Here is a 14546-nt window from a genome sequence, read left to right as displayed (position 1 = left end):
TTGCTTTGACTGCGGACGATACGCAGCAAGCCCAGTACCCGCAGTTGGCGCCCAACGTGGTTTTTGCTCCCGCCCGCAGGAATAGCACGGTGGACGTAGGTCCGGTCACTTGTCTCGTTCGTTGAGTCTCGGTGTAGCGCACTCTCGCGCGTGTTCTTTTGTGGCGCGGGTTTTCTTTTTTCTCTTCATCGCGCAGTCAGACGGAATGCATCTCCAGTCCGGGACGACCTTGCCTACCGGCGGCGAGCGGGATTCTTCACACGAGCAGGCTGACCAGCTGCTGGCACAGCAGCTGAACACATTTCAGCGTGTCGCTGAGTTGTGCAACACGGTCATGGACCGCATGGGCACTCGGGCCGGCGAACCACAGCTCCTACCTCCGGCCACACTACCCACGTACACGGGTCACGACGACCCGCATCCGGACGAAAGTTTGCTCGAGTACGTCCGGACGATGCAGGAACTGCATCGCCGAGCAGCACCGACTGCCTCGGAAAGGGACCAAGTAGCTCGGGTCATTCGACAGTCATCCCAGATTCAGGCCATTTCTTTATGGGCGCACGTTCGAAACCCTTGAGCACCTCGCACGGGAGGCCCGCGGTGTACAAGACGCCCTGTTAGCTGAGAGCACTTACGTGCCACCGCCAGCGCCGCAATCTGCTCCTGAGCCGTCACTGGCTTGGCGCGCCCCCGTAGCCAGTCCCTTATGCGACCTGACGAGCCCAGGCGCATTCACGGCTATCTCCTCCCGCGCCCTGGACCCCTTCGCACATGAGCAAGGGCGGCGCGGGGCCCCTTTGAATACCGTATCAGGGGTAAGCTGTCCCTGGGAGCAAGTGTCCGCGGAGCAGCGTCATGGGCCTTCCCTGTGGTATTGGCCCCAAAGAAAGATGGTACGGCACGTCTTTGTGTGGACTACCGCAGGCTCAACGCAGTCACGGTGAGAGATTCCTACCCTTTGCCAGCAATATCGAGCATAACTTATGCGCTGGGAAACGCAAAGTTCTTCACCACTATAGACTGTTCTGTGGGTATCTGCAAATCGAGGTTCACCCTCATGATATTCCGAAAACCGCATTCACATGCCATAGAGGCTTGTTTGAGTTTGTGCGCATGCCCTTTGGTCTTTCCAATAGTCCGAGTTCCTATCAGCGCATGATGGATATGGTCTTGGGTGATGCAAAGTTTAATTATGCACTTTGGTATCTTGATGATGTGACGGTGTTTTCGCGCACGTTTGAAGAGCATCTTGAACACTTGCATACGGTGCTACAACGCATGTCAGCAGCCGGTCTAACTGTTCATCCCGGAAAACTGCAGCTCGCTACTAACAAAATCAACCTCCTGGGGTTCGTTGTCGACAACGGCGTAGTAAAACCAAACCCAGATAAACTGAAGGCAATCGCAGATTACCCCCCACCCCGGAATACTAAGAGCTTGCAAAGGTTTCTCGGAATGATTGCTTTTTATCGTGACTTCATTTCGCAGTGCGCAGACATCTCCCGACCACTAACTCAGCTGCTGAAGAAAGGCGCGAAATGCCTCTGGAGCGGGGAGCAACTAGCAGCTTTCGACACGCTTCTGAAAACGATCACCAGTAACGCCTCCCTCCAGCTGCCAGATCTTAAAAAAACCTTTTGTGTTACAGACAGACGCCAGCGATTACGGACTTGGCGCAGTACTCTTACAGGAATGCGCAGGTGCTTTGAGGCCATGTTGCTTTCGCAAGCCACACTCTGACCGGTGCGTAACGCAACTACTCGGTAACAGAAAAAGAGTGCCTGGCTATCATTCTCGCATTAAAGAAGTTTGACATGTTTTTGGACGGGGCTCAGTTTGTCATTCAGACTGATCACCAAGCGCTCTCTTGGCTGAAGCGATTGCCTAATCCCTCGGGACGATTGGCCCGATGGGCGCTTACCTTGCAGCGCTACGACTATGTCATCGAGTACAAGAAGGGTAGCACTAACACAGTTGCTGACGCACTTTCACGTGCACCTTTGTCTATTGAACCCCAGGTCGAGCCGGAAACAGTGTGTGCGGTTACGACACCAGCTGTGACAATGCAGTCATGTTGGGGTACTTTGGTGAGTAAACAGGAGCTCCTTGCAGCACAGCAGGGCGATGGCCTTTGTCGTAAGGTGTCAGAAAAGCTAGCGGCTCGTGACCCAACTGACACCGGAAGCGACGAGGAGACTGACTGCTACCTGCTCGGAGAAGGAGGCCTCTTGTTCCGGTACTTTCCTCAGGTTGACGATGGTAGTGTGGAGTCACCGTTTCGAGTTGTTATTCCTCGCAAACTTCGCAAATCGTTCATAAAGTACTACCATGACAGTGCTTTAGCTGGTCACTCTTCAGGGCAGAAGACTTACGAGAAGCTGTGTCGTACTGTAACGTGGCCAGGGTTGAAACAGGATGTATTACGCTACGCGCGTTCCTGTTCAGTTTGTCAAAAGGCGAAACCACGTGGGGGTTTGCCCTTAGGAACAATGAAGTCAGTTGAGAGTACATCGCCATGGCAGATTGTTGCATGTGGCGTAATGGGCCCGTTTCCCATGAGTCCACGGGCGAAACCAGTATCTGCTTGTTGTGACTGACCATTTCACGAAATGGGTTGAATTGTTTCCTTTGCGCAAGCTCACTTCGCAGAAAGGAGTGGACTGCCTTCCTCGAGAACGCCGTCACGACGGTTCGGATTAGGCAGTGCCCAACTGATCACGGACAACGCGACGTACTTCACCAGCAAGATGTTCACGGATTCCTGTGACGCCTTGGGAATTCGTCACAAGCGCACGTCTGTGTATCACCCGCAAGCCAACATCACGGAACGGGTAAACCGAAATCTGAAATCTATGCTTGTCGCGCATACTGAGCGTCATAAAAACTGGGATCTGAAACTGGCAGAAATAGCTTTCGCAACTAGGACGACACTTAATCGCACAACAGGTTTCACTCCTGCTCAACTTAACCTGGGCAAAGAAATGAGTTTTCCGCAGGACAGTGCTTTGACATGTGCAACCGCTTCTTCAAGGCCTTACTCAAAGTTTGCAGGGGACCTGAGACAGAGGCTGACCGACGCGGTGCAACAAGCCAGACAACACCTCGATGTGTCCCGAATGGAACAGGCAGGACAGTATGACAAGCGTCGACAAAACTTTAGCTTTGAGGTTGGGGACTTGGTGTTGAAGCGGACACACCCGCTCAGCGACGCCTCGAAAGGTTTTGCCGCTTAAGGGGTATTCAGACGGGCGAGAAATGCTCGGGGGGTAAAGGCGGAGCCTAGTGACGTCAGCTCGCGAGGAGAAGTGTCCACAAATGCCCCCCACTCACACGGACGAGGCAAACGGAGGGGGAGACCAGTGTTACTAGACTACTCTGGTGGCTTGCACCACCCGTTTGACGAGCTGCAGACGACCATCCAGCTGCAGACTGGACACCCACTGCCGCTCTCTGCAGGAGCAAGTGCAACAATGTGGCCAAACAAGAGCCCGAAATTCCGCCACATCCCCCACCGCATGGGGATCGTTTGTCCTTTCGGGGAAAACGTCCCCGTCTCCTCCGAAGAGGCGCGGGGGGGTCACGCCCACTCGCTAATCCGTGACGTCGCGGTCACGTGATACGCAACCCCCCCGTCTCCCCCGAGCATTCCTCCCCCGTCTGAATACCCCTTTAGGGACTATACACGCGCTAACCGCACACCCGCTCCGCACGTGGCGGGACACCTGCCGCCCGCAAACGGAGGAGGAAAAACCGGTACCCCGTGTGCGACGATTGGCGTCGTTCCGGTTTTTCCTCCTCCGTTTGCGGGCGGCAGGTGTCCCGCCACGTGCGGAGCGGGTGTGCGGATGGCGCGTGTATAGTCCCTTACTTAGCCAACAGGTGGGACGGACCGTATAGAATCACCCAGAAATCCAGGCTCTCGTACATGCTGAAAGATTGCTTAACTAATCAAGCGTGTGGCCCTATTCATGACTCAGATCTGAAACCATTTTATGCACGGCAAGACTCAACAGCCGATGATCCAGATATGCCTCAGCAGGGCTTGGCCACCCAGTCACCCACACCACCAAGCAAGTGGTACAACCTGCGTCCCCGGTGACGGACAAGAGGGGTTTGCGAAAATGACTCATTCCCTGTACTTGTACTTTTTTCCAGTTCCGTTTTTCCACGAATTTTGGAGGGAGGGGGAAGCATTCATAGGCCTTCCCAAAGTACTCTAATGTCCCGTTCGCTTTGTTATGCGTTGAATGCACATAATTTTGTTGGTGGCGAGAAGAAAATGTTTACTGGTTTTCATGGTCCTCGCCATGCTTTAGGGTCCCTGCAGCCGGCCTTTCCGGACCATCCTCCGGTCCCCACCACGTCATTTTGAGGGGGGGGGGATGTGTGGGAACCACGCCCACCGGTTATCGCGAGATAGCGCCACGTGCTGCGCAGAGGCGGTGCGCGTGGCCCAGCTGCGCGGCTTAAAAGGGGCAGCCTGCGCGCCGCCCAGGGGAGACGTGCCTGGGACGCCAGGAAGGACGGATGCGGCCACCCGCGCTGGCCGATTGCTGCTGCCGCCGATCATGGTCGTCGCCTCGTCGTCTCGTGTGCCTGGACCGACCCCGCCGTATGCAGCGTAGTTAAATAAATTGTTGTTGTTGTTTGTTGCGAGTTGAAGCCTCCGTCTTCCTTGCTTTGACTGCGGACGGGACGCAGCAAGCCCAGTACCCACAGGGTTTGGACGCATTCCTAGAAAACTAACATCCACATGCAGTAGTATTTTATTTTGAGATGCGTACGAAATTGCCGCAACATTAACTAAACATGTAAGCAACATAAATACATCTCCCGAAAATGGCAAGGTGATTTAATTTGCATGAGCATGAAGGCCCGCTGTTGTGAAGGTATAATCGACGCCTTATAAGGACCAACAACAAGGGCAACTTGAGCTCCACAACAAAGCACAGCATGCAACTTGTACAAGCCCACAAGCTTTCTGAGTGACCGATATAAACGCATTGTTTGGGAGCTTGGGTGGTGAGAGGCGCGACGCCATAGGATATTGTTAGTCTTTTAACGAAGTGTAGCGGTAATGATTTCTTGCTAAATGTAGCCGTCAATTTTTTGAGAACTGAAGTTCTTGTGTCAGACTGCGTAAATATCTTAGTTCAGGAAAAGAAAACATGAAACTTGTATCTCAGAATTATTCGCTATCTTCAATAGCCATCGCAGGCAGTCTCACTGCCATGACTTGACGTCTAGATTTGTCACAGTCTGTAATGTGCAAAATTGGTTCGCAATCCTGAAAGTTGTTCCATACGGATATGCGAGACCGAAGTGTGTTATCAAGCTTTGTACCTTTTCGCTAGTGCAAAAAATTATCCATATATATATATATATATATATATATATATATATATATATATATATATATATTATATATATATATATGTGTGTGTGTGTGTGTGTGTGTAGGCATAAAGAGAACTTCTTCTGGCTACCGTCATAACAATTGTGAAAAACTCCTTCGTGCTACAATATAAGAAACAAAACAAATATATATTTTATCGTAACAGTTTCGGCTGGCGCGCGGTCCAGCCTTCTTCGGAGGATGTAATTGAAATGACATGGCCCAACCTGCTGCACCGCCCGCCCAGTTTGGGTGCCAAACGAGAATTTCAAAAAAGATAAAAAAAGAAAAAAAGGAGAAAAGAAAAGAAGAAAGAGAGAAATAACGAAGGCAGCAACAGCGACAATTGCTTTGTTGGGGCATTCGTCAACAGCTGCAGAACGAGGGAGGGAAAGAACAGCGGTAGGGAAGACAGAGAGCCGCCGGAGGCGGGCGGTTTATCCCTGTCTTATCTTCGTAGGGCAGATAAAAAGGCGGCCTGAGCAAGCGACCCTGGAAAAGGGGAAAAGAGAATTGTCGCTTCTACACATCACACACATGGTCCAAGTTCAGATGGTACCACAGTTAGCCCGCGGCGCCGGGCCGTACACACACGAGAAGAGATACATACGACCCGCTCTAGCTTTGGGAAAACTTTGGCCACGATACAAGGCTAAAAGTACCCCCCCCTCTCTTTCATATATATATATACATCCCGAATTCCAGGGGGGGGGGGGCAGATGCCCCCCCTTGCCCCCCCCCCCTTGCGGACGCCCATGCGGCCGGCTGCTTTCGGTATTCGGTGAGCCTGCGTTCGTTGCTGAAAGCGCGTCGCATCGATGGTCATCGCTCCTTGTGCGGACACCGTACATAAGAAAAAATGGTTATTTTAAGTTAACGGATATCCAGACTATACAGTAATTCTTACACGTTGGAATTGCGTGTGCTTAAATCAAGAAGCGCCGGCGGCATGTAGACGGACTCAGCCGGTACGCTATAGCCTAACGCTCGCTGGGAGCCGCACTGGGTAGGGCCGACCTCGGCGCAGATGAGTTGCGATGTTTGAAGTTTCTGCATTTTGGCCTCGGAACCTTTTTAACTGTTACCTAACGTATAGGTGAAGTAAGTGGAAGTGCAAGAATTGCCCGAGATGCGTTGCCGGAGTGGCGATATCGAACGACGGCTGTTTTTCCGGCCTCCGTTGGGCAGGGTCGCGAAGCCAGAGCTCATTTACTTCTTGCCAACTGCACGGCGTTGTAACAACTTGCTCTGTATGGTCAGACCGACGCCTCGAGACTTATAAACGTTATAATATGAAGTCATTACTGCAACACATCACGGATGCAAAACTGATGTATATGCGCGGCATGCACGAAATGTGTATTCATTGCTGCTACGTGTTCCGCAAAAATTAACGACGTTATTGGCACTGCATGAGTAAAAAAAAGCGTGCTAGAAAGCAAAATGATCAGCGTTGGCTGCTTTTGGTTATTAACATATTTTTCCCCACATTCGACAGAGAAACATTAAAAGTGACCGTGATTTCACTTATCACGTATATCATGAAAATAGTGCGCATCTCATCGTCTTTCTCTGCCGCTAGAATTTGTGACACATGTTTGGGACCCGTTAGGATAGCATCTGGCGGTACCATCGAATCAAACATTCGATATTGAATGATACCAAAGCATTTCGCCGCGCACAATACTGAAAGCAGCGCGCGGCACTGGCAGAAATAGTACAGGCTCCAGTATGTGCCAGCACACGCCAGTGAGAATTCCAGCGTCTCCAGCGCTTCCCAGTGAGCGCCAGCGTCACGGCGGCAAAGCCAGTGCCGATACCAGTGCGACCCAGCTCTTCCCCAGTGCATTCACTGGAGTCCCCAGTGAATCCAAGCGTATACCAGTTTCCCAGTGCGACCCAGTGCCAAAAAACGCACTGGTATCACGCTGGGGTTACTGGAACGACGCTGGTTTTTGCAATAGGGTATATACATAAAAATACGTACATGTATAGATAAAAAAGAAATAGTGCAACAGATCTAAAAAAATTGAATAGAAAATGTGTGCAGAAGGCTGCACTATAAATCCAATTTACATAATCATGTTCTAGAAAGGCACAGGATAATTCAGCCTGCTACTTTACGTTTTTTCCTGGCAGCAGCACTGTGCCTAGACTTTGTTTCTTGCATGTTCCTGTTTACAAATGTAATGTGCCAATGTAGCCTTGTGCGGCAGAATATTTTAAGAAATTTTTCAGTGCAGCCAATTGAACAGAAAATAGCTTGCCGGATTGGCATCCTTTCCACCAGATATTTGCACACATTGGAAAAATGTGTACAATAATTGATTTCATGTCTGAAGGCCGAATCTACTTCCTTTATGTAATTCAGACATGATTCAGAGGTTGCTGCAATGGAACCGAAGAGTTGCTCGGGTACACCACTTTCCATGAGTAGTGCAAAGAATTGGTGTCGTCCATGGAGAGAGCCACCATCCGCTTCAAGGAGTGTTCTCTCGCTGTGCACTCGCTAGTCCTCAGTTCAAGAAAGCTCTTCGCAAGAGTACCAGCAACATGGCACATAACATTTTCATATACCATGTCGGTGGCATCTTGTGAAGATGCCTGCAGATCAGATGAATCAGAGGCCTGCTGCGTGCTGTGGCTTGTGGTTAGTATGCTGCTAGGTGACAACAATGCAGATGCACTCTCCAAGTTGGTGAGGAAAGCATTTGTTGTCACCTCACAGTTTCCTTGAGAAAGCTTGAAGAGCTTGCCAATCCAAATATGTTTTAGAGCCGCCACGAATTGGTATACATTTGGTGCCTCATTGCAGCCATGTTTTTGACGAATGATTCCAAAAAATTTTCGAGGGGATCTTGCTGCAATCGACGTGTGAAAAGATGAGTGAAATCAAAGCCCTCTTTTAAATCAGTCCACAGCAACAACAAGGCTTTGATTGTAATCTGCCAACTTTTAATAGTGTGCGGCTGCTTGTCCCGAGGACTACCAAAGTGCCATTGGGCAATCCAACTGATGCACGACTCAAGGAAAGGATGGTGTTCTGACCCATCAGTCACTGCATACCGCAACTTGTCGTCCTGATTTTTCAGGGTCGAACTGTTCAGGCTGTCGAAAAGCTTATCCATTCTTTCTGTGAACTGAGCTGTAAATTTAGCATCAACAGGAAGCTCTTGAATGGCAATGAGAGTGAGGAGTGCCACAGATACAGATTTACTGAATACTTGCGTGGCATACTTCACTCTCATGTCAGCAAAGGGCGTCCTGTAGATATGTTGCTCTTTGAGCTTCTTTGCCAATCTTGTTTTTAGATGTTCAGTTGGCGTGTTAGAGGCCTGATCTATGTTACGAGTTTTTTTGTAAAGGGCTTCAATGTACGCCCAGTCAACAACCTCGGAGTCAATTGTGAGCTTGTGTTTTCTCAAGTTATTCCGCGTGCATTTTATCAGGTGTGAGGTGTCAAACATGAAGTACACTTTGCGGTTGTTGACAGTAAAATATGGTTCATGGAGTGAATGGATCAGCATTCTTGACAGACTGGCATTGTTTGACCCTTGATCACAGATGACCACTTTTACCAAAAGACCTTTTTTTCAAGCTGTTGAATTACATCTAATAGCAGCTTGTGCATTGCAAGAGCTGACGTTGCATTGTGGGACACTGCATAGGCAACTGGCTGCATCCAACTTCTCGATATGCCAGACACAGCCATTAGAAGGGCTGTATTTGCCACACGAGAAGACCTTGTGTTTCCTTCATCTGTGTAGCCAATCACTATACCTTTTGACTGATCGTACATCAAATTTCTTTTCAAGGCTATTTCATCAAATAAAAGACAGCATGCTTTGTCTTGCAGAGGCCAATCTTTAATGATCGATTCTATTGCATCCATGGCACCTGGAATGATACCAGGTGTCATTGGGATGTCTGCCAGCCAGCGCCTGAGTGTCCGCACATGTGGCAAGTGAAGCATTTCTCTGAGGAAGCTGTAGGCCTTTGGAGAATTAAAGAACAAATTGAGAGCGAATTGTTTCATCCGTTTGGACCAATGTTTTTTTTTATTTTGGAAATGTACCAAGCCTGATTTGTGCTTTAAGCAGTTCAAAAAGGTCCTTTGGCAAATCCGGTTCAAGCTTGTTTAAAGCCTCTTGCTGCGTTACTCGCCTCGCCTCGTTCCTTTTTCTCATCCGACCGAGTGCCTTGCGGTACCTTTCACTTCGTGAGTGAAGTGTTATCAACTTCTTTTTCGTGCGAGGGGTGTGCACAGAGCTGAGTTTTCTTTTCCCACTTTTCAGTGTTTCTTGAGTGTGCTCCGCGCTGCTGCCCTCCTTAGAAAACTGGAGGCCGTTCGGACCAGGCTGTGCTGTAAAAAAAATGACATGGAAGAATGCAAAGGTATAGGCTTTCATCAGTCTTGTAGAGAGAGAAAAAAATCATGAGTAAGCTATCAGGGCACAATCACAGGGCCACTAATGATGGACCACTATGTGCTGCCATATCATTTTTCATTAAAGTGATGTGTATTCTGCGACTGAGACAGGAATCATTTTATCCTCAAAGAATCATCCATGACCAAAGAAATATCACAGAAAGCATTGCAAAAATGAACATTTCATGAAATGCTGAACAGAGGCAATGACATTTATAAAGTGGAGGACTTTGAATAATTCGTCTCATAAATAGCTATCCAAGCCACATTTACATGAATGCACACCACGTGCATCATATTCTGCTGGCCTATCTCGCAGAGCTACACTCATCACAAAAAATCGGACAGCACAATTTTCAGTGCGGACCTTGTAGGTCCAACTGCACCCACCTTATATTTGAAGTATAAGTAATTGTGTGAACTAAACCACTGGTTGCAGGCCCTGAACTATATGCATGGTTTTGCCAACATTATAGGTTGTGACAACATTACGCAGGCTTAGATGACCATATCTATCAGGAAGACATCAAGGCTACTGGTCCATACTCCTTTAAGCAGGTGCAGGATGTGTACTTTGCAATAATTCTCTCTCTCTCTCTCTCTCTTTTGCACTTACCATCACTTGGTGAAACCTGTGACGGTGGTGTGGGCCTTCTTGGGGGTGTGCTTGGCGACGCGGCTGTTGAAAAATAAATAAATATGCTATAAAAGGCTTGCAAACAGGTATTATAATAAACTCACTTTGCATTGCACGTGTGAATACTGAGCGACAGACTTGTGGAGCAATTTTAAGATGTGCCTGAGAAAAACTACTCAGTGTTTTCATCACCATGGAATGAGCTCAACACAGAAAGCACTGAGTCTATGCATTGATGTACAAAAAGAAAAGATATCTAGACCACGCAACAAAGCTTTCTTGCATGGAGGTTGGGTTGTTATGAACTCATAACGAGCTGCACAAACACTAGAGGTGTAAGGACGGAAACATGACAGAGTACATTCATACTGCGACATGCCAAAAGCCATTTTCGCTGCTCTATCTCCCTGTTTCTTCATTTTGCGTTTGCGCAGCATGTTATCAGTTCATCCATACCATGTAAACAGTGCAATCAGACATTCTTACTGGGAAGCATGCTAAATACTACTCTATGAGCACAAGGTAACAAAATTTTTTTCCCTAGAGTACATTTCCTGCATTTAAGGTTTACGCACAGCAATTGTTCTCATGGCACTGGTAATTGAAAAACACCTGTGGCATTTCTACGTACTGTTCCAATTTCAGAGAACAATGTGCTCTAGTGTGCAGGTGTAGCATACAAAATGGTATTGCTGTTTGTTTTTATTTTTTGCAAGCTATTCGTGCAGTATTACAGTGGTACCACCAACCAAATATTCTGCACCCTTTCATTCCAAGCAGAAAGGTGAAACAGATCCTTGTTCGGTGCACCTACCTTCCACACTAGGGGAGGCAGTCTCAGCAGCAGGGGACGGCAACTCGCTTGCAGCATACTGGTTGTCTGTAATTAAAGTACTCGAACTTAGTCACCCTACAGTGAAAAAATAGCTAGCAGAGTAAATACATTTGGAAGCTTTTAAAGGCATGGCACTGAGCATAATAAATGTGCTGTTTCTTAATCTCCACTACATTAACAATTACATAGATAAACCCTTTGTAGAAAAGCACAGAATGGGAAAAGAGTGATGCAAAGCACATTCTTGTGCACTTACCTTCATCCTGGAGCGCAGGTTCTTCGCAAAGAATGTTCCCTGGCTCTCCACTTTGAGGTGGCATGAAGCAGTAGTCTAAAACAGAAGTGCCACTTAGTTATCCTGAAGAAAAGTGAAGTGTTTGCTGCAGCGAATAAGCAGAAACACTTTTCCGTGTAAGCACAAAATGTCGCTTACGATGCCCGTACCCAAGCATCGTTGTTGCAGTGATCATGCTGGGCTGTGGTGCTGTGGTGGAACCAGAGCCTGCGTGAAATAAATAGAAACAACAGGTGAAGCTCTCCGTAGCAGCACCATCAGCTGTTTACACAATAAAGTGCATGCTAGTTCAGAAATGTTTTCTCTGAAAATTTTCTATCCAAATTTGGGTATCAAAGAGTTTCTGTGTGTTTTTCAGAAATAAGTCGGTTACAAAGAGATATTTGCCAGATAAACAAACTGCAAATGCTGTTTTGAATCTCTTCAGTCTGTCCCTCATTTATTTCAATAATGAGCAAGTGTTAGTCACTAAAACACGAAATCATAGGCATAGGAAGGCAAACTGCCAAATTTTTAAAAATGCCTTGGGGATGGGGTGCCCAGGAAATTATTTTTTCAATCATGCCAACATTTGGGTTATTGAATTGAACTTCACTGCTGTCTGATATCAATCAAACCATGGCCATTTGACAGTAAAGTATGCCAGTTTTTTGTTCTGCAGGTTATGCTACAAGACCATTCTGGTGAATGGAATTGTGTCATTCTATCCTGTATTTGCTAGGTTATTCTTACCATGTGCCGCCTGTTCATCGTAAAAATCTAAAATAAAAAGCCAGAAGAGTTATTTCATGATTAAGCTTAAATAGTGCCTACTGGGGAAAGAATTTTTCTCACCTGGGTGCACCAGAGCCTTCAGGTGAGGCTCCTTCACTTTCACTGAAGGGACAGCTTCACGTGTCAGCCTTGTTCAGGTGTCACTGGTGAAGCTGTCCCTTGTGAAATGCTTAGAGCACAGCCTGTAGCTCTTGTTTACTTTTAGGGGCGTATTAGGGGCGTAGCTCCTCTTAGTCTAACCTTGTCACGTCTCCGTTGTCCGGCGTCACCGGCGCAAACGGCAGTATCTCCCGTATAATGCAATAGATGGCGCTGTCTCATAGAAGTACATACAAACTGCAGTTCAGGGACAATATTCTAGATGGCGCTGTACACAATCTGTGTCGTCATCACCATTTCTCGTCTCATTTCCTAGATGGCGTTGGTCCAATAGAATTGTGCGCAATATGGCGCTTGTGTGAATCGACAGTAGATGGCGCTATAAGTGCCGCTGCTCTCCGATTGGCTGCTGCGCGGGCTGCGCGGGGATTCGCGGGGAGCGAGCGCCTCTCTCATTCTCCTGGATCGTCGCCGTACGTGTCGGATCGTTGGTGGAGCATGAACGAAGCACAGCGGCGGGCGCGCGCTTGGAGGCGGCTTCGCGGGCGCGCCTCGCCTCGAGATCCGCCTGGCGCCGCGCTCGCTTGCTTGGCGCTCGCTCGGCGGCAGCCAGGCGGATCCCCCGACGGTGCGCGCCAAGGATGCCGCTGCGAAACGGGCTCAACGAGAAGCGGACCCCGAGACCATGATTGGCGGGGAGGGGGGGGGGGTCTAGATTAGAGAGGAAAAAAAAAAGTGGCCCCGCGCGATAAGCGCGGCCTGTTTCCTGAACATCCAAAACCGATCTTGGTCATGCCTTTGCCCGTTGGAAGCATAACGAGGGAGTAATGAAGAGATAGGCGAAACTGTTTCCGGGAGCTTCCCGAGAGCGAGAAGGGGCAGATGGGTATCGCGTTTGGTTCAAGGCCCCCCGTCGAGCAGCGCGACAAGGTGCGCCGAAGGGAAGGAATGAGGACAATTTACGGCGACAAAACTCCGAGCAGGCGGTCGGTATGTAAACAGACACACAGATGAGGAACACGGTGGTTTTCGCTTGTGGAACACCGCACACATTCGAAACTGAGGGCAGTGTGAACGATTGAATAAAGACAAAACTCAAATTTGGTTTGAAATGAAAAACTCTCAAAACACGCAGGCACGCAGTCCGTCCCCTCCTGCCGACGTAACCGCACACCACCCTCACAAGCACAACAGACGCGGAGCGACGCACTGCTCTTCTTCCGTCAACACCGCGGTCAAAGGTTGCCCCGCCGAGGCAATGTTAGCGGAGGTGGGGCGCGGTATCACGGTTTCAGACCCTTGATGCCGGCAGACGAGGAGTTGTGGTGCTTTCCTGGAAAAGCGTCTGGACTGCGCATGTGACGTTCAACAAGTACAAATGGAAACAAAATAGAAATACAACAGGCAGTGTCCCAAGTTAGCTACTGGGGCCTCCGCAATAACTTTGCCAGCGATACTTTCGTCGGCTACGAACACCACTCATAAACTACACGGATGTATTAAATGTATACGCACGCATTAAAGCGCTTAAAAAAACAGCTGCAGTGAGCACAAGTATCCCACTTCGTTATAATGTTACTAGCACGCATAAGTTATACTAACACGTAACAAAAACACTCTGAAGACACGGTTGTATAACACGCTAATCCGAGTTGGTTAGCTTTCATAAGATAGTTGAGGTAACGTCAGACAGTGAGGCACGCACATATATACTAACGTGAGCGACCATAACTAGCGAACAGCTCCGCTTTTGAGAGGTGATGCCGCGTCGAGCCACAAATTGCAGCCCGTCCACTAATTTAATCTTATTATCGTAACCATTTCTCAAACAGATAGCCACAGCAACGAATGGCAGCAAGTAAATTCGTTGTTCATTCAGCAGTTTCAAATCATAACGGTCAACGACAACCAAATGAAAACTTTGTGAACATCTTGGGAAATATATAATAGTGAACGTATAAATACCTGTCGTCAGCAGGGATCCTGAAGAAGTGTGCACCTTCTTTCCCCGAGGAATTGCACCACTTCGCGCAGCAATAAAGGTGCGACATCGCTGCTCCGCTGCGGTTGTAAAGTTTGCGT

General features: G+C 48.5%; 1 protein-coding gene across 1 annotated transcript in view; it reads left to right on the top strand.

The window, feature by feature from the left end:
* Positions 1-334: 334 nt before the first annotated feature.
* Positions 335-14546, top strand: part of LOC119397208 (protein argonaute-2-like) — a 38633-nt gene continuing 24421 nt past the window's right edge. Inside the window, exon 1 of the mRNA XM_049416493.1 lies at positions 335-505. Within this exon, the coding sequence (XP_049272450.1) occupies positions 335-505 (171 nt within the window). The remainder of the gene's footprint in view (positions 506-14546) is intronic.

The sequence above is a fragment of the Rhipicephalus sanguineus genome, chromosome 6 (genome assembly GCF_013339695.2).
Source record: "Rhipicephalus sanguineus isolate Rsan-2018 chromosome 6, BIME_Rsan_1.4, whole genome shotgun sequence".
In the NCBI taxonomy this organism is placed as follows: domain Eukaryota; kingdom Metazoa; phylum Arthropoda; class Arachnida; order Ixodida; family Ixodidae; genus Rhipicephalus; species Rhipicephalus sanguineus.
The sequence above is the reverse complement of the archived record's forward strand: the minus strand, read 5'-3'. Positions and strand labels throughout refer to the sequence as shown.